General features: G+C 40.7%; 2 protein-coding genes and 1 long non-coding RNA gene across 6 annotated transcripts in view; 2 read left to right on the top strand and 1 right to left on the bottom strand.

Annotated features, from left to right (window-relative positions):
* The window catches only part of NCF4 (neutrophil cytosolic factor 4), a 51535-nt gene extending 47575 nt beyond the window's left edge, over positions 1 to 3960 (top strand). For all 3 annotated transcript variants that reach the window (XM_053978450.1, XM_053978449.1, XM_053978451.1), the window contains 4 exons: positions 1071 to 1169; positions 1911 to 2041; positions 2132 to 2197; positions 2978 to 3960. In XM_053978450.1, coding sequence (XP_053834425.1) covers positions 1071 to 1169; positions 1911 to 2041; positions 2132 to 2197; positions 2978 to 3206 — 525 coding nt within the window. In that variant the 3' untranslated portion in view covers positions 3207 to 3960. The remainder of the gene's footprint in view (positions 1 to 1070; positions 1170 to 1910; positions 2042 to 2131; positions 2198 to 2977) is intronic.
* Positions 3961 to 6461: 2501 nt separating this feature from the next.
* CSF2RB (colony stimulating factor 2 receptor subunit beta) lies at positions 6462 to 18773 on the top strand. Of its 2 annotated transcripts, XM_053978178.1 has the most exons (13): positions 6462 to 6565; positions 9241 to 9370; positions 11349 to 11533; positions 11852 to 12000; positions 12889 to 13060; positions 13151 to 13283; positions 13383 to 13543; positions 14441 to 14586; positions 14687 to 14861; positions 15880 to 15970; positions 16236 to 16305; positions 17108 to 17211; positions 17489 to 18773. In XM_053978178.1, exons 1-13 carry the CDS (start codon positions 6496 to 6498, stop codon positions 18690 to 18692), a joined length of 2790 nt encoding a protein of 929 aa, XP_053834153.1. In that variant the 5' UTR covers positions 6462 to 6495; the 3' UTR covers positions 18693 to 18773. The 2 variants fall into 2 exon arrangements, with proteins under 2 accessions (XP_053834153.1, XP_053834152.1); XM_053978177.1 differs by lacking the exon at positions 6462 to 6565 and having other exon boundaries at positions 9307 to 9332.
* LOC128807663 (uncharacterized) lies at positions 6572 to 25220 on the bottom strand. Its single transcript, XR_008437232.1, has 3 exons — positions 25131 to 25220; positions 8065 to 8157; positions 6572 to 6696 (listed from the first exon to the last, which is right to left on the bottom strand). It is a non-coding gene; the product is annotated as an uncharacterized LOC128807663 (long non-coding RNA).
* Positions 25221 to 25327: the final 107 nt, after the last annotated feature.

Below are 25327 nucleotides of genomic sequence, written 5' to 3'. Positions count from 1 at the left end.
ACTTTGCCATATAAGATTAAAATCCCCATGCATCTGCTTTGAGATTTGTTGCTTTTGTTCTTTACACAGAGAATGACAGGTCTTGGAACAGTCATATCTCTTGGGCTTTATCTATTAATTTATTAGTATTGAATATACCTACCAGAACTTTTCAATAGGTGAAAAAAGGCTTTTGAAAGGGCTGTTAAGTAGACATCTGAACCACTAGCACAACAGTAGCATTGCTTTGTTTGCTTTTTTTAATTAAGAGGACTCTTGCCATTAACAAGACCAAAAGAACCTTTGCAACACAGAATAAAGAACACCTTTTCATTTTTGCTCCTCTAAGACCATTTGAATGGTGACCATGTTCTCTAAGGACAATGGAGAAGATGTGCATTTTTGATAACTCAGCCACTTTAACTATCCAACCTTTTGTTAGGGTGATAAGCATGTATTTACCTCCTTTTTTTTTTTTTTTTTTCCCTGAAGAGGGGGAAAATCTAAGTTCCATTTCAACAACACGTCAATTTCCCAAGCTTTCCCACATCTCCCAGTTCAGCATCCGGACCTGAAAGCTAAATGTAAAAGCAACAGTTAGTTACCCTTAAATTAAGACACAACATTTCTGCAATTTTTTAAGGCTTTTTGTGATATTTTGCAGCAAATCTAAAAGCCGTAAAGCTGCAACAAGAAATAATATATTTTTCAATTCTCAGGATTTCAAGCTGTCAGTTGGCTTCAGCTCTGTTGTCTTACTTGCTCTTAAGTGCTTTCAGCTTATGTATGTTGATTTCTCTGGTGCTCAGTGTTCTGCTACTTTAAGAATCCTTGTATGTAGCTCTTTCAGGGCCATGTTTATCCTAGTGCTTTCACTGCTTCTTCAAAGAAGTTTTGCTTGTGCTGAGTAGAAAAAATTGTGAGAACTGCAGACTACAGTCAAATATATGTGACCTTATCCCAGAAATACATATATGATGACAAAATACACACGGTCTTGCTGCTTTATGCTTTCTCCTCAAGAACACAATAGAAAGATTTGCTTTCATAATTCTGTGAATTATTAATTTCGAGGTTATTACTTTCCACAGGCACTGTTTGATTTTCCTGGAACCAATAAACTGGAACTCAGATTCAAGAAGGGAGATTTGATCTATCTACTCAGCAAAGTAAACAAAGACTGGCTGGAAGTAAGACTGCAATAGCAGTATTGAATTATTAGCATACCTTGAAATATATGACTAGAAAGGGCTCTCCTGATCCTTGTGACCTGCCTCTTCCTTTCAAGGAGAAACTGTATCATAATCAGGTCTTACTGTCAAGACTAAATCCTTGAATCCAAATTAGTAATTGTTTGGTTCCTTGATGGTTTTTAGCTTACAAATTTTCTGCCCTCCAGACTTCTGTTTTCATTTGCATTTGCTTCTGCTGGCATGTTTTTAAATTCTTTGGAAGTGATTAGAACACAGAAAGGCCACAGAAAGGAGATGGAAACTCCATTTCAGCGATTAATTGGTTTCTTGCCTCAGGGTGAGTTGATGTATGCTTCATGCTTCATACCACAACACATGTCAGCCTGATTAGAGAGAACTTGGGTAATGCAGCAGTGTTCTGAAAAAAGGATGAGGGGAACATACTGTGTGTTTGCTGATATGGTATCTCTGCTTCCTCAAACACCACAGCCTTCCTTGCTAACCATCTGACTTGCATTTTTTACACACAGTTTCACTCCCCTGCTTGGTATTTGACTATGTAATTGTATAACCTTTTTTTAGGGATGCCATCAGGTCACTTCCATAGAATTTCTTTTCTTGATTATAGTGGAAAAATTCTTATTGTTGTTTCTATGTCATTTAATTGAATTCCAGAACCTATTTCATGTGGCCAAAATGGCACGGTTTTCTTGATTCGAACATTTCCTATCATTCCAGGGAACTGCTGATGGTGCCACTGGGATTTTCCCATGTGCTTTTGTGAAGATCATAAAAGATTTACCACAGCAGGAAGACACAGTTAATAAAGTTCGCTGTTATTACTATGATGAGACCGTAAGCACCATCAGGTAGGAATAAAATAGTCTTCAAGTTTGCTGAAGAAACACCAACAATTCTCTTGTCATGATATGTAATGATTAGATGTGTTCTAAATACAGGGATATCTCAGTGGAAGAGGATCTGAGCAGCATTCCATCATTCAAAGATCTAATGGAATTGATGAGGTACAATGCAAGCACTTGGTTGTATATTTGATATTTAAACATTTGTCAAGTTAATTCTGTTTTGAGATTTTCCACATTCTACTTGGTCAGCTCCATGTTTTGTGAGTGAAATACTTTTCAAGTGTCTTGAAGAAGTTACACTTTGACTTGGCCCAGGGCCATCTGTGCAGATACTAGTCCTTCTTGGGATTGTCACTGTGTAAGGAATGACACACACTTCTGACTCAATTGTGATGGGTAGAAATTTCCATTTCTTGTATTATGATAAGAGCCATACCCCCATAAAAGTATCTTGTGTCTAGTACATTTCTTCAGGATGTAGGACATGGCCTTCTAACACTTGTTCAACTAGTGTTAAACTAGATTAATCTGGTGTTGAACATCAACAATTTAGAACATTAAATATTAGAAAATATTGGTAATAGAACACCTAATATTCTTACACTCCTCAGAAAGAGCAAAAATAAGTAGGCAAAAGTGGGTGGTAACCACAGTCAGCTCTTTTGCATGGCAATTCTATCAAACACACAGATTAACTGTGCCATTTATGTGGTGTTACTGGAAATGTTCTTGCTTCTGATAGATTTCTTAGCTCAAACACAACACAGCATGAATGTGGCTATATGATTTCTAGTACTAGCTGTATCAAGAATGCCAAGACACCCAAGGCTTTGTGTGACTTTTATCAAAATTAATTAGATTGTCAGTATATTTTTCATCATGTAGCATCTCCCAGGCATTCCTTGATTTTTGGGGATCAATCCATTTCTTTTCTCCCAGGCAGGAGTTTAACAAAGATGACATTGTTTTGAATTACCGGGACCATGATGGTGATCTGATCCGCTTGCTCTCCGATCAGGATGTTGAACTCATGGTGTCTCAAAGCAGAAGAAGTCCCTCTGAGAAGCACTTTTTCCCTTGGAAGTTGCACATCACTCACAAAGATGACTTAGGTGTCTACAACACTAGTCCAGGAACAGGTGCTACTCAAACAGTAGGGGCAATGTAAGTGCTATATAGATATCCCTCTCTGCAGAGAGTTTCCTTCAACATGTCTTTGGAGTGTCCTTGAAATGAGTAATTTTTAGTGATATATTATATTCAGTGTAAAATCTGTACTTAGTTAACTTCTTCAGCTTTTTAGCACACATCTGCAGTACAGACATCTACATAGAGACCAGAGAAAGTGAGGAATAGAGAAATAAAATCACAGGCCATATTTACAAAGCAAGTCAGTGTTAGCCTGCAATAGAGGTCTCCTGAGCCCCTAGACCTGCTCTAGTTTCTGTTCTCACTCCCAAGGCTAGTTTTTTGTCCAAAATGTCTTCATAAGCTTTTGTTTTTTCTCTAGACTCCCATAAATTTCTCTTCCTTTGCTGATCTGAAGGTTTGTGGGCCACTGTATAATTATTTCTCTCATGTTGGAGTCTGACTGGGCGTTCAGAGTTTGTCCTAGGAGCATCAAGAAAACTTTTTTGGAGTTCAGTGAAGAAATTGCAGCCCATCTTAGATTTCTTCTTTTCCACTGACCAGTATATTGAATTCTGTGAATCAAACCTAGTACACCTGTGGTGTTCCTTATAGACCTTTATATAATTGTACAATCTACTTATTTTCATGTCCTGGGAAAATGTGTAGGATATCTACTAAAAAAGCAGCTTCTTCTCTATCTTCTGCTTTCTGACACTGCATTTAAAAGTAGAACTAACAAGAAATTGCTGGATCAGATTCTTCAACAAATAAAGTTAAATATTAGTTCATCATTTTTTATTTAAAAGTGTTTTTTTTTGGGGGGGGGGGCTTCTTGACATTATTCTACTTAAATATTACAAAATGTAACTTCCTGCTTCAGAGGCATTGTAGCAATGCAGTTTAGAAAGGAGATGTAGAAACAGCAATGATTGTGTCAGTGGTATTATATGTGGTGATACGTAAGAAAATGCATTGTAAGTTTGAAACCTAACAGTATGTATGGACTGCAAAACTGGTGTGCAGGATTCTTTGTTACTTGTTCCTGGAGTTCAACAGAGCAAGTGGCACTCACAGATTTTCACTGACAGCTAGATCCTGTGATGTAACCAGCATCTCAGCATGCCTCTTTCAAAACAGAGGAGCATTGTCAATGAGAAGGGAAAGGGAGGGAAAATGTCTATTAGGAAACAACTGTCCTCTTTTATAAGGGTGCTGGAAGAACATAAACACATTGGCCTTTGAAAATCAGGGCAGGATGATTCCCCTCTGCCTTTAAACTGCAATGCAAAATAAATTCTTCCCATCCAGCCAAGTTACATATTCCCCTAACTGTCTGCAGGTTTTATGTGGCCACCTTCTCACACACAATTACCACAGATATTTTCCATATTCTCAGTCTTGCTGTGCATGTTTCCCTTATTCACATGATAGTTTTTTTAGGTTTTTTTCTTTTTGCTGGTTTATTGATGCAGTTCTGATGAGAGAATAACTGTGCTGACTGTGGTTTTGGTCAGTACCATGGGGATTGAGAGGAAGAGTAGCAGTGCAGGACAGACAGACTCTGCCAGTTATATTCTGTATCTGGGGACTCATATGAGCCCCCATAGTTTATCCCTGAGAACACAAACCTGAGCATGTCTCTCCCTTATGGCTGCCTAACTTTCCTAAGGTTTATTTTTGAAAGCTACTGGGCTAAGTTTTATAGTTGTATTAAAAGATCAGGCTGCCTTGGATATAGGATAACTTCAGATCAACTACTCTCATCAGTTTTGTTTCCTCTATGTACTAAAGTACTTATAATTTATTATTAATTGTTGTTGAAATGGGTAAAACTTAGAAATATTACTAAAAATTAAGAGAGAAAGGTACTTCACTCTCCCTCAGTACAGATGTACAAACAAAAATCCAGAGGGATCCCTGCCATGAAGATTGTCTAGTCTCGAGCAAAGCAAGAAACAGCACTGGAGTGAAAAATAGAAAATTCTTTCTTCATCTTTCTTATGTCTGCTGCAGTCAGTCCTGTATCTTTCTTAAAATACATAAGTCTCATGATCTGGTAATTGCTAACACACAGATTGGCAATGACAAACTTCCTTTCCCTCCCTTCCCAGTTAACCTAACAGTCCCATCTTAGTACATGCTTTGGGGGCTAAAATAGGAAGTACAGACTTCCTATTTTGTCCAATTGCACAGACTTTCCTTGAAAGGGTGGTGTCAGCTTCTCTGAAAGTGGCATTTGAGGTTCACAAAAGATGTAGTAGTTATTTTGAAGACTTACTTGCCAAGAAAATCCTGTGGTTGGCTTATACTTCTGTCTCCAGTTCTAGGCAAGTGTGGGTTTGTTGATATCTGCATCAGAGGATTCTGGTGCTGGGGGGTGGTGCTGGGCAGGGAGAATCACCCATCAGGTTGAATCATCTGCCTCACAGACACCCCTGGATTCAGGTAAGGGAATGGCTTCCTTTCTGGGGGAAGCATAATGGCAGAGTCTGCTCTCATACAAGGACTTGTGAGTTACTGAAGGGATTCCTTAGCTGCAATGATTATTCAAGGGCTCAGCCAGCTCTTTCCAGTCCAAGGAAGTGGCTTTTGAGAATCTAAAAGTCAGTAGGAATTGAAATAGGTTTTTTCCATGCTCCACTAAAGTAGAAAAAGTCTCATAGCTGTAATGTATTTAAGTAGGTGTGTGTATTATGATTTTGAGGGAATGATGGGAGATGGCCAAAAAGACCTAAATTCCAATATTGAACAGTGTGGTCCATGGTCCTGGAACTGCTCAATCTACTTTCACTTTCTACAATCACCAGAAAAAAAAAAAAATTAATTTCTTTGGTAGTATGTCTACAATTTGCAACTTGTTAGGGGGGCACTGAGAAAAGTAGTATGTTGAAGGAAATCCTCAAAGTGAATGAACATGGAAATCCAACCACTATAGTTCCTAGGAACTGTGTTGTTGAGGTCATATTCTTAAGGAAACTAACCACTGTTGTCGTTCATTAGGAAGGCTTTAAGCATAAAGAGCAGAAGAATTAAATTAATTTTAAGGATGAGTTCTCATCACAAATTAGGATTTTTTCTTGTTGCTACTCAGGTGACTGAATCCCTGCATTTCCTTGGAAATATACATTTACAAGAAATGCTTGGTAGAAGTTCTTCCTGAATGTTACTTCAACGTGATCTTAAAGAAGTTCCCTTATTCAGTTTTACTTCTCTTTATGTGAAACGGAAACAAACAGCTCCACAGTAAGCAGGGCAAGAGAGTATCCAGTGGGCAATGAAAACTCTGAAATTCTGAGTTAGGATCAAGCCTGTGCGCCAAGGACAATATGAGCATGAAAGAGATTTTCATCCTGCTGCTGTATCTGTATTTGGTCTTCAATGTTCAAGCCATTCAAGGTGAGATTCAAATTTATATTCTCTTTTATCCTTCCATTATTGCCTTTCTTTTTAAATCTGTCTCCTTCTATCAGCTAATGCTCTTCCTCCTTTTCTGCTTGCTTTTCTGCTTTCTTCTCCTGTTTTCTAAGCTGTAAGAGAACAGATCAAAACCAGCATGTAGCAGGTGCAAGTGCAGCCAGATCAGTTGTATGTTGGTGTATGGACAATTGAAATACTGTATAAATGGATGAGATGAACAAGCTGGTCAGCTAATGAGTGAATGGAAGAAGGGATAGACCCTGATAATAAGTGAAAACATAGGAAAATGAAGGGCTGCACAATACAGATGGTAATGAACAAGGGTAGAGACATGTGGCCAGACACCAGACAGTGTGGTGGGGGCTACCAAGGCCAAAATCCAGATAACCTGATTTTTTTCTTGTGGAATAGTTGACAGATAAAGAGAACATCTGCCATATACATTGATTGTGTTTCCTTTCTTACACAATGAGAGCATATTTCTCCCTTTCCTTTCCTTTCCTTTCCTTTCCTTTCCTTTCCTTTCCTTTCCTTTCCTTTCCTTTCCTTTCCTTTCCTTTCCTTTCCTTTCCTTTCCTTTCCTTTCCTTTCCTTTCCTTTCCTTTCCTTTCCTTTCCTTTCCTTTCCTTTCCTTTCCTTTCCTTTCCTTTCCTTTCCTTTCCTTTCCTTTCCTTTCCTTTCCTTTCCTTTCCTTTCCTTTCCTTTCCTTTCCTTTCCTTTCCTTTCCTTTCCTTTCCTTTCCTTTCCTTTCCTTTCCTTTCCTTTCCTTTCCTTTCCTTTCCTTTCCTTTCCTTTCCTTTTCCTTTCCTTTCCTTTCCTTTCCTTTCCTTCCTTTCCTTTCCTTTCCTTTCCTTTCCTTTCCTTCCCTTCCCTTCCCTTCCCTTCCCTTCCCTTCCCTTCCCTTCCCTTCCCTTCCCTTCCCTTCCCTTCCCTTCCCTTCCCTTCCCTTCCTTCCCTTCCCTTCCCTTCCCTTCCCTTCCCTTCCCTTCCCTTCCCTTCCCTTCCCTTCCTTCCCTTCCCTTCCCTTCCCTTCCCTTCCCTTCCCTTCCCTTCCCTTCCCTTCCCTTCCCTTCCCTTCCCTTCCCTTCCCTTCCCTTCCTTCCCTTCCCTTCCCTTCCCTTCCCTTCCCTTCCCTTCCCTTCCCTTCCCTTCCCTTCCCTTCCCTTCCCTTCCCTTCCCTTCCCTTCCCTTCCCTTCCCTTCCCTTCCCTTCCCTTCCCTTCCCTTCCCTTCCCTTCCCTTCCCTTCCCTTCCCTTCCCTTCCCTTCCTTTTCTTTCCCTTCCCTTCCTTTTCTTTCCCTTCCCTTCCTTTTCTTTCCTCCCCTTTTCCTCCCCTTTTCCTCCCACACTGTGTCCTCCCCTGCCCCCTAATTTGGTTTAACAGAGTTGGGAATAGGAAGCACACCATACCTGCCACAAGACTAGGCCTATAGCCATCCTAAAGAGTGTTATCAGGAGTTGTGCCCCATGGATATTTACCTTTTCTAATGCAGATGCCTCATGTCTGCAGTAGCTGGAGGAGTTGTGCTGCCTGGCCCAGCATCAATTACAGGATCTCTTCCTTTGAGGTCTCTGAGAGAAAATGTATTACTGTGTGGGTCAGACTGGGTTCTTGGCATTTGGAGCCTTAGCCCCACATTCACACTTCCACATCCTTTTCTATGTGGGGTGCTCCATTTTCTGGTTACACAAGGAAGGCAGTAGAACTTATTTTGTACTGGTTTTCAGTAGAAGATCAAAGTAAGGTCCCTCTCATGCCTCCTAAGACACCATCATTCTGTTCTGATGGGTTTTTGCCTGGAAAAAGCCTCCCAAACAAGCAGATTATAGCTCTCATCAAGAAATACTATTTGAGAGAGCACACTCATGTATGCACCTTTGTCATCTGAAGGTGCAATATCCCAATAGTACAGCATGGATATTGCCTTCAGAGAAAATAAGCAAGGATAAGAAAGCAGCTTGCTTCACAGTGCATGTGCCAGAGGCAGTCTGTATTTTTCAGCTTCACAGTTGTGAACTTAAAAAAAAAATATCCTCGATGAGAGGTCTGGCCATCTCTGGATCATAAATCTAGTTCCAACAAATTAGTTTGGACATTTGTCTGAGTCATAACAAGACTATCCCAGAGCATCTCACTTTTAAATAGACCTTTCTAGCTGGAAAGTTAGTAGCAAAGAAGTTCACACAGCAACATGTAAGGAGGAAATGATCACCATATGTCTGCCTACCATGGTATCTACTAATCCTTGGAAATACTCAGTGTTTGAAAACTGATACTTTGGCTAGAACTGTATGCCTTGCAGACACAAAGATTTCACTTAATTATTGTTAGTTGTAGCTTGCTTTGGACACTTCTGCATTGTGGAGACGTGCAGAATGGTCACAACTCTGCACATATATTCATGGAGTCACGCCCCATTCCTGGAGATGTTCAGGGCCAGATTGAACAGGGCTCTGAGCAAAGTAGTGCAGTGGAAGGTGTCCTTGTCCATGGCAGGAGGGTTGGAACTACATGATCTTTAAGGTGCCTTCCAACCCAAACATTTCAATGGGTTTGTGATTTTCTGGTGCCAAGGGGAGAGTTCTATTATCTCATCTCTCACCATTTATATTTTTAATCACTGCATCTTTCCTTTGCCTGAATTCCTTTCCCAGAGAGTATCCCAATGAAGAGCTTGAAGTGCTACAATGACTACAACTCACAGGTGACCTGCACATGGATGGAGCATTCTGCGGCTCATGACCTTGTTAGTATGATTCTTTACCAAAGGGATAATATTCAAATGTAAGTACCTGAAATGTGCTGAGTAGATAAAAGGGAAACTGGCCATAACTTGGAATCCTGGGGACATGCAGTCAAGGTTTTACAAAGCATATCCACTCTCTTTTTGAATTAAGCAAAAGTTATACCTGCTTCTGAGGCCTCATCTAAGAAGAAAGGAATGAATAGGCTATGCCGCTGGAGTTATTTTCATCACCTTTACAATTATTTTCCATAATTTTGTTGTAGGATCATAGATATGAAATAAGATGGGACATATAGGCTGCTAATAATTAGCATTAGGGGAGAAGGAGGTGTCAGAACAAGTGTGAGTATTGTTTGTAAACCCTAAAGGGAGGAGACATTCCCCCTGTCATTTTGCTAATTTAGGAGCATCACTGAGAGTGTGGTTTTGATAACTTTTGAGAAATATGTGTAGACTGTATATTTAGGAGATGGAGAGGACTGGTAAATTCTCTATCTGTACCATCAGTTTTCGTCCCAGAGATACTGGTGTGTTTATGACGGTATCTCTCTGTTACATTTGTTTCCTTTTCAGAAGGGAACCAAATCACCAGACTGGATTGTTGGTGAGGATAAGAAAGTACGGAAATGGAGGAATAGTTAAGGGAGAGAGGAAGGCAAAGATGAATAGTTGAGAAGAAAATTATTTAGAGTCTGGGGATACAGGAAGAAAAGGAAAAAGGAAGAACTCTTGATTTTATTGCAAACAAGAGGGAATTTAATAGACCTAAAAGCAGATGAAAATAGTGAAAGAACTTTGGAGCAGGACCTTGAAGTTAAATACTTCTGGGAAAAGATGATATAAAGTTCCTTGGACTTTTGGAGGATTCTCTGAAACATTGGTACATGATGAAGTGTGTGGATCATGAAACATAACTGAGGTGAACTAATCAGACAAGCAGGTGTTAAACATGGACAGTCACACAGCTGAAATCAAAATGGCCAACAATTAAATAAGATCAGCTCATAGATGAAGAACAGTTGACTAAACCCCAAACTGTAAGGTAATGCTGGTGAGTAGATAGAAATAACTTCAGGGCCTCACACCCTCTGGGCTGACTCTTTTGCTTAAGACTACACACATACTGCAGTGTCCAATCCATACTTCAGCAATGTCACTGGTTTCATTGCTAATACCCAACTTACAAAAATAGCAATAGTGCTGAATAATGCTTGCTGACATATAGTTGGCTAGAAGACTCCATCCTAGCCTGGAAGAGAGTATTTGGCCTAAAATATTCACAACTTAATATTTCTCATCTGAGCTGGAACAAGATAATATACTGGGCATGAAGCCATAAGCACAAACAAAATTCCACAGGGTACATAAAGAAGCAACACATCTCTCCAGGAGCTAAGGCCACTGCAACCACACAAAGATTATCCTCTCATGCCTAGTTTAAAAAATTGTTTCTAATTTTCATGATGCTCCTTGGCCTGGAGAAAGGCCATCTGAAAGGATGATTAACGTTGTGGATGAAATATTTAATGAATACTTAAGGTCCCTTGGCGGAACAGAACTACTAAGGATACAGAAGTACATTTTGGTTGAGAATCTTTTCCTAAGTGTTTTTCTGATACTGCAAAATGAAAGTCTTCAAGCAGCTTAGGATCATCAGAAATTTTGTGGCCTTTAACTCTGAGTAAAAGGTGTTATTTACATGACATTAATTTTCATCATACTATTCCTTACCTAAAAATATCAGATTACATAGAGCTAGGCTAAAAAGTAACAAAAATTAACTAGTACTGTAACATTCTGCTGTGCGACTTTGAAATGGGGAGACAAAATTCCGGTGTAAAAATCTTTCTTATATTAACTGATGCAAACCAGGACTAATAGGAGCAGTGAGAAGAGGCTAAGTGCCTTCGTGAATTATAACAACAGGATGGGATGAAATTGGTTTCAGGTGTCTCATTTTGCACTAACTCCAGGTCTTTGGATCAGATCTTTATAGATCACTTTCTCTGTACACAGGGAGAACAAGGACATGTTTTGCAAACGCCAGACAGAAAATAACTTGCATGAAACTCCAGACGTGTATGTACACTGGGTCTGCCACAGCACTACAAATTCTTTTGGAATAGGGGTAGATGATATTTATGGCTTCAGACCTAACAAGGTTCTTCAAACAGAACTGGATGTTGATCTTTTCCAAAATGGTAAGGCTTAAATATCAAATTCTTGTTTCCCCATGAATTTTAAGGATTTTTGAGAATGTATTTGCTGTTCATTTGGAAGTGAATTCCACTTCCATTGTGAAAACTGCCAAAGAGTTCCACATTGAGAGGGCTGGGTAGGGAGAGAAGAAGGCAAGTTTCTGAGAGCAGCTGGACCTGGTATCATCCCAGGAGCTAGTAAAGCAGGAGGTACTTGGTCTGTCAGGGATAAGATACTCTGGAAATGGGGAAGCTTACCTAGATGTTTTCTTCCCCTCTTTGTGTCATTTCCTCATTATCTCCTCTCATGCATTGTTCCAGTTCAGCCCCTCCCACCTCAAAACCTCTCAGTCAGCTCAATGACATCGGGGGACTTCCTGCTGACCTGGAAAACAGCCGATGGAAGCCAAGGGCTGAGCAATGCACTGGACTATGAAGTCACTTACAAGCGGGAGTGGGAGTCCTGGGAGGTAAGAGCAGAGGAGCTGAGCTGTCCTGGTTTGGGCTGCACCATTTTGGGCAGTTGAAAGTCTGTGGTAAAAGTTGTGCGAATGAATGGTCTTTGCATTCTCGGGGACTGTGAAGAGATACAGCAAGTGTTGTTTTGGTTCAGGTGGAAGGGACTCTCTTTCTGTTAGCAAGTGACTTATCCTGTGAAATACCATTTTTCCTGAACTGAATGCGAAGATCTCTTCTCCACTCAAAGAAACTCCCAACCATTGTACTTGGATTTGAGTTGGAGTTGAATCCCTCTTAAACTGAATTAAATCACGTTCCAACAGGAGGCCATGGGTTCGTGTGGGGAAAACAGCAAAATACATTTGAAGTTGCTCCCCCTTTGAGACAGATATGTTTTGGGTTTTCCTTTTTATTGTTTTTTTTAAAGCTTTTAGCACTCCATATCCTTTGCCCTGTCATTTCCCTAAATCTGCATATGTTTCTGTTCTGTACCTGTCAGACTGATCTTTAGATTTTAAGGGAATTGTCTTGGCCAGATTCCCACATAATTCTGCACTGAGCAGTGCTGTGAACATGTGTAGCTGGAGCTGAAGATAGTCTGGACTTTGCAAGCTGCTGGAGTTTACTACTTGTTGTGGGGGGGATTGTGCCTGGCAGTGGCCATGCCTTGCCCTTTCCGAGTTCTGCTGCAGCACACGCTGGAGCCCTTCTTGTGCGGCAGCAAGGAAACACTGCATGGCAGCACGTGGCATGGACCATCACACTTGTGGGACTGTTGGAGATGCAGCCTGGCAGTCAGCTCCTCCTCTCACTCTTTCCCTGTCTTCCCTCCACCTCTCCATTCCCCAATGTCCCAATTTCCTCCGTCCCTTCCTCTCCCTCCTCTCCCCCAACAACAGGAAGCTGCCTCGCTCTTGCTCTCCAACACCACCCATTGCAGTCTCAGCCATGAGGACCTTGTCCCAGGGAGCAGCTACGTTGCCCGCGTGCGAGCCAGACCAGGGCAGGCCAGCAGCTTCTCTGGGCAGTACAGCAAGTGGAGCATGGAGGTGTCATGGAAGACCCCTGAAGGTAGCATGGGATGGAGTGGGTCCATGAAGGGTTGGAAACTGAGAAGCCAGAACTTTCCTGTCACTAACCTTGCACTTGTGTTCTCTGAAGGTGGCCTTCAGCCCAGGAATCTTCGCTGCCTCTTCAGTGGTGGAGATCGTCTGACGTGCAGCTGGGAAGTGAAGAAAGTGATCACCACCTCTGTCCTCTTTGGCTTGTTCTTCAGGGCCACTCCAGCATCAGAGTATGTGCTCCGCCCATGGCAATGTGTCTGTGCCGTTCCCATGGTGTTTCTGCCTGTCCCATTCCCCTGATTTCCATTCATCCTCTTTCTTCACCTCAGAGAAGAGGAGTGCTCTCCTGTGCATGAGAAGACTTTGCCCCACACCCCATATGTAGTCCAGAGCTGTGAGATCCCTGTTAGCAATTCTAGTAGCCAGAGGAAGTACCATGTATCTGTCCGGGCCAAGACAGAGGACAAGCTGATTGAAGCCTACAAAAACAGTGAGTTTCTGTGTTGTTTCCTGCTTCTTCTTCTTGATTCTTGGAGAGATGTCTGTCTGAGCAAGTGGGACTGAGGACAGTGGTGTTGAGGAAAAGCGAGTGGGAAGTGGAAGAAACAATCACTGATGAAGAAAGGGACTGTATCAGGTCAGAGCTCTGAGGTGTAGATGTGGAGTTCCTCAGTGGCACTTGTAATTCTGAGGAAGGTGACAATGATGGAAACTGTTGTGCAGAAATCCAGGTTGTGACCTGGAGCTTCTCAGAGAGCATTTGCCATCCTGCTGACTTCTCTGTGGTTCACATTCATGAGTGTCCCAGGTGACAGGGGACTGTGGTGAGAGGTGTTTGTAGCAAGTAGGAGTGTGTCACTATGTGATTTCCAAAGAAGTCAGTGAGCTCTTGTGGGTTTGTGCAATAGCCCCTGGAACACTGGATGAGGTAGGAATCCTTTGCCCAGTGAGGTGCACCAGGTAGGCCATCTCTGCCCACATGTATCTGAAAGTATCTGGGTGACTTTTCAAACTCTAAAATTAGGGCAGCTCCTGCAGTGGGTGAAAATATCAAGAGGTAGCTCCAAGAGAATTGAAAATTTCTGGAAATGTGGTGGACAAGTACAGATATTTCAACTATTGTTTTGTTGCTTTTCTGTACACAGGGAGTGCTCTCAGTATTCATGGGTATGGATTTTCTGTTATTTAATACTGTTGTATACTGTTAATAATGTTATATTTGACTAGAAAATGAAGATGCAAGGAGTTAAGAAGTGTTAAAAAGCTGAGCCATTTTACATTGCACAAAACAACCTTGTTTTCAGTCCCTAGAAATGATTCACAATGTGGAAAGAGAGGACTGGACCAGTAGGTTGGTAAGTGCTCTGAGACATTCAGTGTGTTTCAGTTCAGGTGCTGCCACCCGCAAATGTGTCAGTAACAGCAACAGAGAACCAAGAGTATGAACTAAGGTGGAAAAAACACGATTTGAATTACAGCTTCATAACACAGAGATACCAAGTCAAGTACTGGGAAAACAACCGATATGAAAAGGTAACTTATAAAGTGCAGGAGTCATGGATATTTCTTTGCTGGTCAAATGGAAAGACAGTTCTTCTCACCTCTGTCATTTGTGCTCCTCCCCTCTCCCCAGACTCTCCAGGTGTTAAATATCAGCAATGATGAACCTCCCTTCATCTTCACCCTGCAGATGCTGGCAGCATCTACAGAATATAGGGGGAAAATGCGTGCAAGGGTGAATAGGCCTCTGGAATATGAGGGACCTTGGAGTGAATGGAGTGAGGAATTCACCTGGAAGACTGAGAGTGGTACTTTTCATGCAGCTGCTTCTGTCAGGTTTTGGTGGACTGCTAATGGCTGGGATGGCTCTTTAGTATAACACATTCTCTCAGCTGGGGTTGGAGTGAGGTGCAGCCATGGCCTCGTTGGAGTCACTTACCAAGGCAGCTGCCCTGCCTGCATCCTTGCAGTACATCAGCAATGCTAGGGAAGGAAGTGAATGACCTTTTAAGGTTCTTTCTTACTTGCCTTCATGAGGTGAGTACAACTAACCATAAAGTTTTTCATGTGGAGAATGAATCAAAGACATCCTGCTCAAAAGATTATAATTATTTTCTGATTCCAGTAGTGCATTCTGCTGTCAGTGACTAAAGAGCCTGATACTTTAAGAAGATAAAAGATAAGCCATCAGCTTTTTATATTTGCAGAGTGACTATAAGGTTGTGTAAAACACACAGTGGAGTCTGCTAGAGATAAGATCTTTACATGTTTTTTGCTGTTTATGGACTTAAAGGCAGAAAGTCTGCCATCATACAATCTTTTGCCCAAAGTAATATGATCTTGCATGATTTGTCCTGAGGAAGGTTGTAGTGGTTATACTGTGGGCAAATTTTGATGCATGTATTCAGGAAGAAATTAGTGTGCTGTTGTGGCTGTTAGCAGGGAGAGCTCTTAGAAAATCTCTGAGACCCCATTTCCTCAGAACTGTGCCGAGTCAGGCAGACTTAAGATGTCTGAAGCCATGTCTGTTGTTCATGGTGGAGTAAGGTTCATAACCATATTTTTATTAGCTTAAAATATTTCATTCTGATGTCAATAGAAGCTAAGAAGTGAATCAGTAAAGGAAACAATGAACTCCTTTGGTCAGTACGCTGTTCAGGTCATGTTTGGCCTGTCCCACTTTGGAGGGTATTCCAACAGTTTGAAGGGCCGATGATCCTCTTCCTCCACACATCAAATTCCCTGAATAGTGGCCAGAGTGAAAAACCTGTTGCAGGAAACAGTCACTTTGCAGGTGGACAGCTTTTTCTCTTTTCTCTGTTTCAGTTCTGGCACCTGTGGTTCTCCCAGTGACGCTCCCAGCTCTCATTGTCGCTTTGCTGATAGTTACTTATTGCAGCTATAAGTATTTCCTCAGGTAGGCTTGCATTGCAACATGGAGACTTAGCAGCCATGTGGGTGGCATGAAGTCTGAGGCACTTGTCCCCCAGGAGAGAGGTCTTTGTGGAGATGGGCTTGGTGGGCAGCCTTGTGCATAGCTGTGCAGGGCAGACAGTTGGGTGATGCTGTGGCACTGCCTCGGTCGTGCCCTGCTGTGCTGAGCAGCACGGTGAATGTGGTGCAGCCTTTTCTGGTAGCAGCAAATTGAGAAGCAAATCTTGAAAACTGTGTTCTTTCTGCAGGAAGAAGAAAATGTGGGAGGAAAAGATTCCGAACCCCAGCAAGAGTCTCCTGATCCAGGGCTACCTGGGGGTAAGAGGGAACTGTACCTTGAAGGATTCATTATTTCTCTTTCTTTTTCAGGACTTTCAATAGTCTTAATAGCTCTTCTTGTTTTCTAGTCCACAATGAACAGATATCTTCATTTATCTATTACTTGTTTTTAGGAGAAGTTCTGGTCCTACTCAACAATGCTTTTGTATTTAGCAGACTTCTTTGTGCTGCGTTTATCAGCATAACTGTGATTTAAAATCAATGTAGAAAAATTTTCTGTACTTTAAAATTTCCTGCTCTTGTGCTTTTAAAAGGGGGCTCTTAAAACCTGTCCAGCACTTGTGGATTTACCAACTCTCAAAAGCAGGTTCCTAGGGGACACTGCCTAGTAGCTCCCTGAACAGTTTGAAGTTTGGTTTCTTGAAGACCAGAGTAACAACTCTACTGTTCCTTTTTCTTTTTTCCCATTACTCTGAAATTTTAAACTCAATCATTTCATGATCACTTTGACCAAGAAAACCACCTACTATCAAATACTTTAGGTCCTCCATTCACAAATAACAAGTTTACGAGGGCATCTTTCCTAGTTGGCTCACTGAGTACTTGTAGTTAGGTCAGTGGTAAGGCAATATGGGTTTGAAGAAACCATCTTCTGGAGAGGAGAACATACCTTTGAGTTGTATTAGTGAAGTTGTATCCCTGTTACCAGGTGCTGTAGGCTCTACTATTTGTTTTCTGAATCAGGATTTACTATTTGTTTTTTGAATCAGGAATGTACAATTCCTGATTCTACTGCCAGTGAGATGCTGCTCTTTGGTCATGTCTGCTTTTCCATTTTCAGAAAGGACATTTGGGAAGTTTGCCAACAAGCAACCAGCTGGACTTCAACAAATACAACCTTTCAGAAAAGATGGAGCAGGCTAGCTTCCTTCAAGTTGTGGACAGGTGAGTGAACAGCACATGGTAGTGACACTGTGGATGGTCTCTAAGACCTCACTGCATCATGGCAGAATATAATCAAATGTTCTGTCACTAAAAATCCTATACAAGTTGTTTTTGAGGAGGAGATTAAATTTTTTACTACAGGGGTAACTACATCTGCAAGAAATTTTTTTTCTAAGCCTGTGTGTAGCTATGTGTGTTTTCAACTAAGATCAGTTTATGTTTTGTGCTTAAAGCAATAATGTCTCTCAGGAGCAACTTTTAACTTTCCCACATTCAGGCAGGTGAAGACTTTGGCAGAGTGCCTTGAAGGGCAGACTAAGAAGACAGATGTTTCCCCAGTTACACCGGACCTACAGAACTCATACCATGCTTTAAATGAGTCAGAGCATGCCCCGGTTGCCTGCTCAAGTCAGAGAGCTGGTCATTCCTTTTCCATTTCAAGGAGAAACAGTGCTGATGCATGTATTGCTTCCCACACAGCAATCCCTTGCTTTGCTTTCAATGGTCCATACCTGTATAGCCCAGTGGTATCCTCTCACCCTGATATACACCAGACCCTGGAAATGGACCCTGTGGGACTCAGTAAGAAATCAGTTTCCCTTCAGTATGTGACTCTCCCAAGGGAAGACTCTCCCCAGACCCCACAGAGGCAAGAACAGCCAGGAGCAGTTCGTCCAAAGGACGTGCTCTCAGATCAGCAGGAAATGATGCAGCACCTCAATGACAAGGAAGAAGTCTCACAGGCCTCACCAGCCTGTGGGGAAGGCACCAGCAAGGGAACACAGGAGCAGAACTCTCCAAAGGCTCTCAGCTGTACCACGTCTCCTCAACAGTGCCCCTTGGAGTACATCACCACGGACAGCCTGTTACTGCCATCAGCCAGTACCTCCACCCATCCTCCCCTTGTCACAGCTGAAGAATCACCCTGTGGCTCACAGCAGCCCCAGCCTCCCAGTGACCACTCTTGCCATGAGTCTTCTCTGGGGGAAACTGGTGTCATGATCCCAGTTTCAGGCCAAGCACCAACCTCATCTCCTGAATTGTACCTGGATACCTTTGGCAACTATCTTACTGTGCCTGAAGGTCTCCATGAACATTCAAAGCCCACAAAGATTTCTTTGCCTGTCTTAGAGAAGGAAAATGGTATTCCTAGAAAGCAGCCTTTGTCAGAAGGTAACTTGGTGGTGTTAAACCCTGACAGTACTGAGCCAGTTTTCCTTTGCCAGGTTGGTGACTATTGCTTCCACAGCCTAAAATCCAGCATGAAGATGGATAATAGTCAGGAAGACCACCAAGTCAAGAATCTTTCTGAAAGCGAGACAACACTTGGGCAGCCTGTATGTGATGATGAATCCATGACGGGGAAGGAAAAGGATGTATGGAAGAGGGAAAAAATACAGGCCATTCAGCTTTTCAAAAACCTGAAATCAGATGATTACTTTTCCTGGCAACAATCTTTGAGGATCAAAGAAAACTGTTAAATATTAATGAATACCAAACAGACAGGTAACTGAAAGAGGTTGCAACTATCTGGTGAAAATGAACCCTCAAACCTAGGAACATTCCATTTTCAAGCTTCCAGTTCAACTTGTTAAAAAACTTGAAGTAGCTCAATGTCATTCTCAGTGGTCTTCACAGATTTGGCATGAAGGACTACACAAATACTATAGTGTAGTGTTTTTCAAACTTTTTGGCTTATCCATGATGATCAGTTTATCCTCCTGATCCTGTAATATGTCACAATCATCTTGCAATTATATCAGATTGCTTGGCAAATCTTGTGGCAGGAAATGCAGACTTAAGAGCTTGAAAGGCTATCAGAAGAAGACAAGTTTGAAAACCTTGGAAAAAAAAGTTCTATCCTTAAAAGCAATTTTGTTTAATTTCTGTGCACTTATAAAATAGCTCTAAAAGTCACCAAGGAACTTTTATATCTTTGCCTTTCCACTATGGCATGAAATAGGTATTGGCTAAGGTGAAAAAAACCCAGAGACTTACAGAAGTGTAAATAAAAAATGAGAAAAAAGTTGTTGAAATCCAGGAAAAATTTCTTAATGTTAATATCCAGACTGTCATAGTGGATTCAGAGGATAATGAGGAAACATTACTGAGATACATAAAGCAAGTTGTAGAGAACCATTTGGAAGAAGAAATATTACTGAAAGAAGACCCAAGAGCTCCTAAGGTTCAGTGAGAGGGAGTGGGGCAGATAACAGAAAATGGCAGGTAAGAGATGCTGGGAAGGTGCACAAGCCTGTAACTGCTGCAGATCTTCTATTTCTAAGTGTTGAAGTACTACATGATTTTCTTTTACATTTATTGACTGTTTATGCATTATATACTGCATCCTAAAGCGTAATTGATTCTTAGTTTGTTTTTTTTTTCCTTAAATAATGAGAGGTGGGAAAGAGTAGACCTTTTTCTCAGTTTTGCTGTATAGAAAGTGATGCAAGGTCAGAGCATTTGTTCAGAACTGCTACTCTGCAATCAGTGAAAAGACTTTGGTTTCAGACATGAAGGTGGACTTGACTTCCAAAAAAACATATTTTTTTTCAAATATAAAATCTGTATTAATAAACATATTATTTCTTCCTATAAGTATTTTGTTTCATATGTTAAAAATATTGTGTTTACAATAAAATTACTATTAGCTCATTTGCTCAGGTCTCAAAAAATTTTATAGGTTCAGCTATGTGATATGTGAGGTAGGACATTTTTCTCCTGACTTTGCTGTATTAATTGACAGAGAAAAGAAGTTCTGTGTTTGTGCCATTTGATTTCTCCTGCTGGGTTAATGGGACTGTGCTGATTCAGAAATTACAGTGAAATTATTTGGATTTTTGAGAATTTAATCATTGTAAATACCATTTTAAATCTGAAAGGTGTGCAAATTGAACTTGGTGCTCTTCACAGCAGAAAGCAGGCAGTTGCAGCCTCTGATAGAGAATAGTGATGAACACTTAGAGAGATTTGCAATTTAGACCTTTTGTAATCAATGGATTTTTTTGTTAATCTCTTCTTTGGCCTTTTATAAGTGGCACAATTAATTTCTTCCAGGCTGTATAATTGTGCTCTATCGAAGCATATCCTAAAATGAGATGTTCAAATTCATATGCAAATGTTGTATCTGAATTCATATCTTAGATATGCATCACTTCGCTGGGCCTTGAATTGCTGGGGTTTAATAATCAAGAAGAATAATGAGTGGGAGAAGTTTTATTCAACTCAGTGGCTTTTGGATAAAGCCTATTTGCATTGTGATCAGTACTGTAAGATGTGATCAGTACTCTGACAGCTCTCTGTTCCTTCTGTTCCTCTGCACTTCACTGGGCATTTGCAGAGGCTGATTTTGGAGACAGGATTTACAGATAAAAGCACATTTGTTATGATCCCACAGAGATGATATTATCATCTGAAAGAGCCTGGAATTTGCAGAGTCGCATGCCCTTGTCAGGATAGGGGAGCTGAACAGTGGTTTGCTTTCCGACTGTAACAATTCATTTAGAGCAGAATGAGTTTCTGCTCTAGGGACTCTTTCTTCAATATCCACCTCAGTATCATTAAATAAAATATGTAATGAACATTGGAAACAGAGCTCATAATCTATGGTTCTTCTCTGCCAGAGGAATCCACTTCTTACTGGAATCAAAACTTCTATAAATTTCACCTGTTGCTGATCCTATGAATTTTCCATTCTCTTCTGCATGAGTTCCAGATGCAGTGAGGGTGGTAAAAAGCATTTTACAATCCTGTAGCCTGGTGATTCAAGACTTAGAAGTAGGCATGGGTCCTAGGTCTTCAGCTTCCTGATCATTAGCTTGAGCCACAAGTTACTGTGCAAAGGCAAGTTGCTGCTCCCTTCCCCAGTGCTAGGTACTGATAAGCAAGAGAGGAATCATCATTCTGAAGATTCAGGAGCCAATTATGACATGCTCCTCTCTGTAGGGCTTCTCACTAAGTAGTTCAGCCCCTCAGCCTGTATATCTGCATGATGAGTCACCAATGTTTCCTACATAGTCAAAAAACGAGTTATGAGATAATTGCAACCCTTTCCTTACTGCATACTCAAACATAAAAGATTGTGTCCATGTTTTAACAACAGGCATTTTTCCTTGCTCTGAAGTAATCACTTTATTATTCCCTTATCATAATCGTCATCAACCAGAAACATATTACTTGAATTTGCATGAGACTAGGGTAGGAAGTTTATTGTGACCTCAGTAGTTCTAATTAAGGTCACTGCTGAGCTGGTCTGTTGCTGTATTTCTGTAGGCTTGGGGGTTTTCTCTTATGTAAGGAAGGAAAATGGGACTGAATGGTTTGCTAGGAAAAGAAACCTGCGGCAGAAAGCCCTCCAAGACCTCAAGGAATAATAACTGGAGAATTTCAGAGAATCTTGTACTTCTGCTGGGTAATGGAAAACAAACCAACCCATCCTGCAGTCCCTGCCTAGTTTCTTGTTTACAAGCACGTTGTACACACAATCTTATTCCCATAGAACTCCACTCTGTCTCTTCTCCTCACTCCCTACATGCTCCCTTTGCTCTCACTACGGAGATGGAATTTCCATGTAAAAAACCTCCACATGTCACATTCTGTACATGGGGAATCAGTAACACTATGACTTCATTCCTCTTTTTGCCCTTTAGAAGTCCTTTCAAGTGTATGCCAGTATTCCATATGTTCCAACCCTGACCCTAATAACTCCTCATACAACACAGTGGATGTTTCACCACAAGGTTCAGTGGTTCAGCGGGAACCCAAACTCCTTTACAAATTTGTACAACATGAACCAGATTGAGGTCAAAACCTTTGTAGGTTGGTTGTGTGCTTTCCAGCTTGTTGGTAGGGAACCATTTGGTCCTCATTCTTGATGAGGATGATTTGTTTGTCTGGAGAAGTAGTTGTAAAGCTATCTGAAACAACTGGACAGCTTTTCCTATTCCCTTTTTAAAAATTTTCCAGCTTCTTGCTTGCATTGTGCACATACATTGCAAAGGTTTGGGATGAGTACTTTTTAATCTTCTAAGCTGTTTGTCCTTCTCTGGCACTCAAAGTTACACAGATTGTTGACACACATTTTTGAGTTTATTTCGTGCACTGCAGATTCAACCCTTGAATTCCTTGACATCTCTCTTTGTTTTCCTTTTGTCCTGGATTCAGGGATTTAAACCAGAATAATTTTGGCAAGTTTCTGTCCTTTTCAATGCACCTCTTTTCATCTCAGAATATTTGGCGTAACCATAACCCTAGGTACAGCAGTAAAAGCAACCTTGAGCTGAGGCTGGTGCCCAGCAGAAAGGTGTGGAGGGAGCCATGTTTTAGCAGTCCTGTGTTCCCCTTGGCATGGTTTTTTTAACTGCCGTGTTCCCAAATCAGGGAAGAAAGGAAAACAAACTCTCTGGAAGAGAGATATGATCCAATAAAACACAATTGGAAAAAAAAAAAAGAGAATTTTGAAATCGAGTGACTACAGCCAAGTATAAAATGAAAAGAGGTGCAGTGAAAAGGACTGAAACCTGCCAAAAGTATTCTCATTGAAATCCCCAAATCAGGGAGGAAAACTAAACAAAAAGACAGGAGAAGAAACTGAAGATATTCAATGCTTAAGAGAAAAAGAGACAATTCTGAATCAAAAGCAATTCTGAATGAAAGCAATAAAAGTGAATGGGATGACATTAAGTGCAGGGAAATGGACCGAAGCTTGCTCAATTGATCCTCATTGGAATTGCAAGATTCCATTCCTGTAGTGACAGGACAGTGGGCAGCAGTTTTAAACTGAAATAGGATAGATTCGGATTGGACATAAGGAAGAAATATTTACAACGAGGCTGGCAAGACAAAGAAACTGGCAGCTCAGAGAAGTTGTGGATGCTTATTCATTAGAAGGTTCAAGGCCAGGTTGGATGGGGCTTTCAGCAACCTGGTCTAATGGAAGATGTCCTTGCCCTTGGCAGGAGGTTTGGATCCTTCCAACCCAAACCATTCCGTGAATCTCTGGTTGTATGACTCTAATCTCATATCACATTTATACCTAATAGCTTAGTGTTTTCTCCATCATCATTAAGTTGGAGTACCTTAGAAGAAATGTTGCCTTTCTCAGTCATTCAGCTCTCTCAGGTAAGAGATCTCTCACCACTTGATCTGCCAGATAATTAATAACCATATTGAAAACTATAATTTTCCTGGGAGAAACCACTTAAATCCTTTCTCCAATATAAAAATTAATCATTAATTTTTTCTCATTATTTTTCTGTCTTTAAAGGACTTCAATCTACATGATAACCTTCCTTTTATCTCTTAGTTTCTTGGAAATGAATTTTTGAGGGACTTCAAGCTCTTTAGACATCTAGGTATGAGGCATTAATTGGATAACCCTATGCATGTTTGCTTCTGGAGTTCTTCCGAGAACTCTACCAGTTTTTTGAGGCACAAACAAGTCTCTTTTATACAGAGATATTCTGTATATCTCTTCTCCAGAACATTTTTTTCTCTACTATTTCTATTTTTCCTTATAGTTTGTATCATCCTGTATAAAAACGAGCCTGACTGGTCAGTAGTTCCCTGGATAGTTCTCTGAGTATTCCTCAAAATCCTTCATTTGGTATTTCTTTTTCTCTGATGCTGAGGCCTGCTAATGGCTTTGATTATTTACCTCATTTACTTGTTCAGCAATTGAATGTTTAAATTCCTTTGCAGATTTATATGATAAGAAAGCAATTGAGTAATAGTATAGGTTATGAAAGGCTTAAAAAGAAAGTAAATATGTTTTATTACACAGTAAAAGTTAGTTGGAAAAGATAATTCTAAGTTATCATTTTTCTCTACATGTCTTGCCTCATTTACTTTTTTCAGAACATTAAGGCTACAATAACTCTGTCTTTATAGCATGAGTAGACTTACAAGAGGCCTAAGTTCACTTTTTAAATTTGTATATGATACTTTAAACAGCTCCTTTGTTCAGTGAAAACATTTCGTCCTTTAACAGCTTCTTAGCCTTATTTTTGCCAGTTTTTCCTTAAAACATTATTGTATTTGTGCCTTTCACTGTTTCAACTTGTACTAGGTCTTGTATATTTTCAGGACTAAATCTGTTTGTTTTCTTGTGAGTGCTTTCACAAATAACTTCAAGAAGCAATCATTTACAGTGGCTAAAAAATAGACTCTGTGGCTAGATTCATACTAGCTAATAAAGTAAAATAAAACAAAGCATTTGTCTTGATTTGGTTGCATAGTTTTATATGCTCTGCTTATCCAGGTTATTGTTTTTTCTCTGTATTTTTCTTACCTTCTATTCTATCCCTTTTTCTAAGTCATAGGCTTTCTGTGATTTCAGACCACACAAATAGATCAATCTGAACAGTTTATTTTCCACATCTGGCATCATTTCCTTGGTTTTCATTTTAAAATTGCCTCATAGTGTCTTTAATCTTAAATGTCAGCAGCACTGATTCTGTTTTGATTAGGTGGAATCCATCTTATATAAACTTAATCTGCTTCAAAATGTTACCAGATAGTAATAAATATAATCCCCTTTTCCCCACAGAGTTTAATCAATCATGCAGTGAGACTCTTATCTGACAGAGTATATAAAAGCAGGACCATTGAAGAATGCTACTATGTAGGACTGCTTTTTTTAGCCTCCTGGCTTAAACTTTGCTTTCAGAACCTCTCACCTGCTGTTTCTTTGTTGTTGGGCCACAACCATCGGGTTTTTCTTGGCACATACTGAGAGAATTTCTAGATACCTTGTGCTCTGTCGTCTTTTCAACTGCATGTGTCTTTTTTAGTAAAATGTTGGTCCATTTTTGTATTTACTTGGTCATGAGAAATGAAGGAGATGTTTTCCTTTTTTCTGCTCCTGAAGGAAGCCCATCCTACTTAAGAAGACACCTTTCAGCCTTTGCTGCACATGGTACCTGTTGAATAACTCCTGGTGCAGTGTTGATAGTGTTCATGGAACTCCTCCTTTTGGGAGGTGACCTCCTCTGTGGGGTGGAGACCAGATCCAGCAGGGGGTACCTGGCTACTGTGGTATCAGTCTGTGACATCACATGCCTGACAAAGCTTCCACTGTGTCCAGGAGAGGCTGTGGATGGCCTGTACAGATATGGCA

Source organism: Vidua macroura, chromosome 5 (assembly GCF_024509145.1).
Source record: "Vidua macroura isolate BioBank_ID:100142 chromosome 5, ASM2450914v1, whole genome shotgun sequence".
NCBI lineage: Eukaryota > Metazoa > Chordata > Aves > Passeriformes > Viduidae > Vidua > Vidua macroura.
This window is presented reverse-complemented; position numbering and strand designations above follow the sequence as displayed.

Excerpts from the sequence above, each read along its gene's own strand:
- CSF2RB (XM_053978178.1), top strand. The coding sequence starts at position 6,496 with ATGAGCATGAAAGAGATTTTCATCCTGCTGCTGTATCTGTATTTGGTC. Across the intron at positions 11,534-11,851 it reads TGTTGATCTTTTCCAAAATG|TTCAGCCCCTCCCACCTCAA; the intron begins GTAAGGCTTAAA and ends GCATTGTTCCAG. Across the intron at positions 14,587-14,686 it reads AAAACAACCGATATGAAAAG|ACTCTCCAGGTGTTAAATAT; the intron begins GTAACTTATAAA and ends CCCTCTCCCCAG.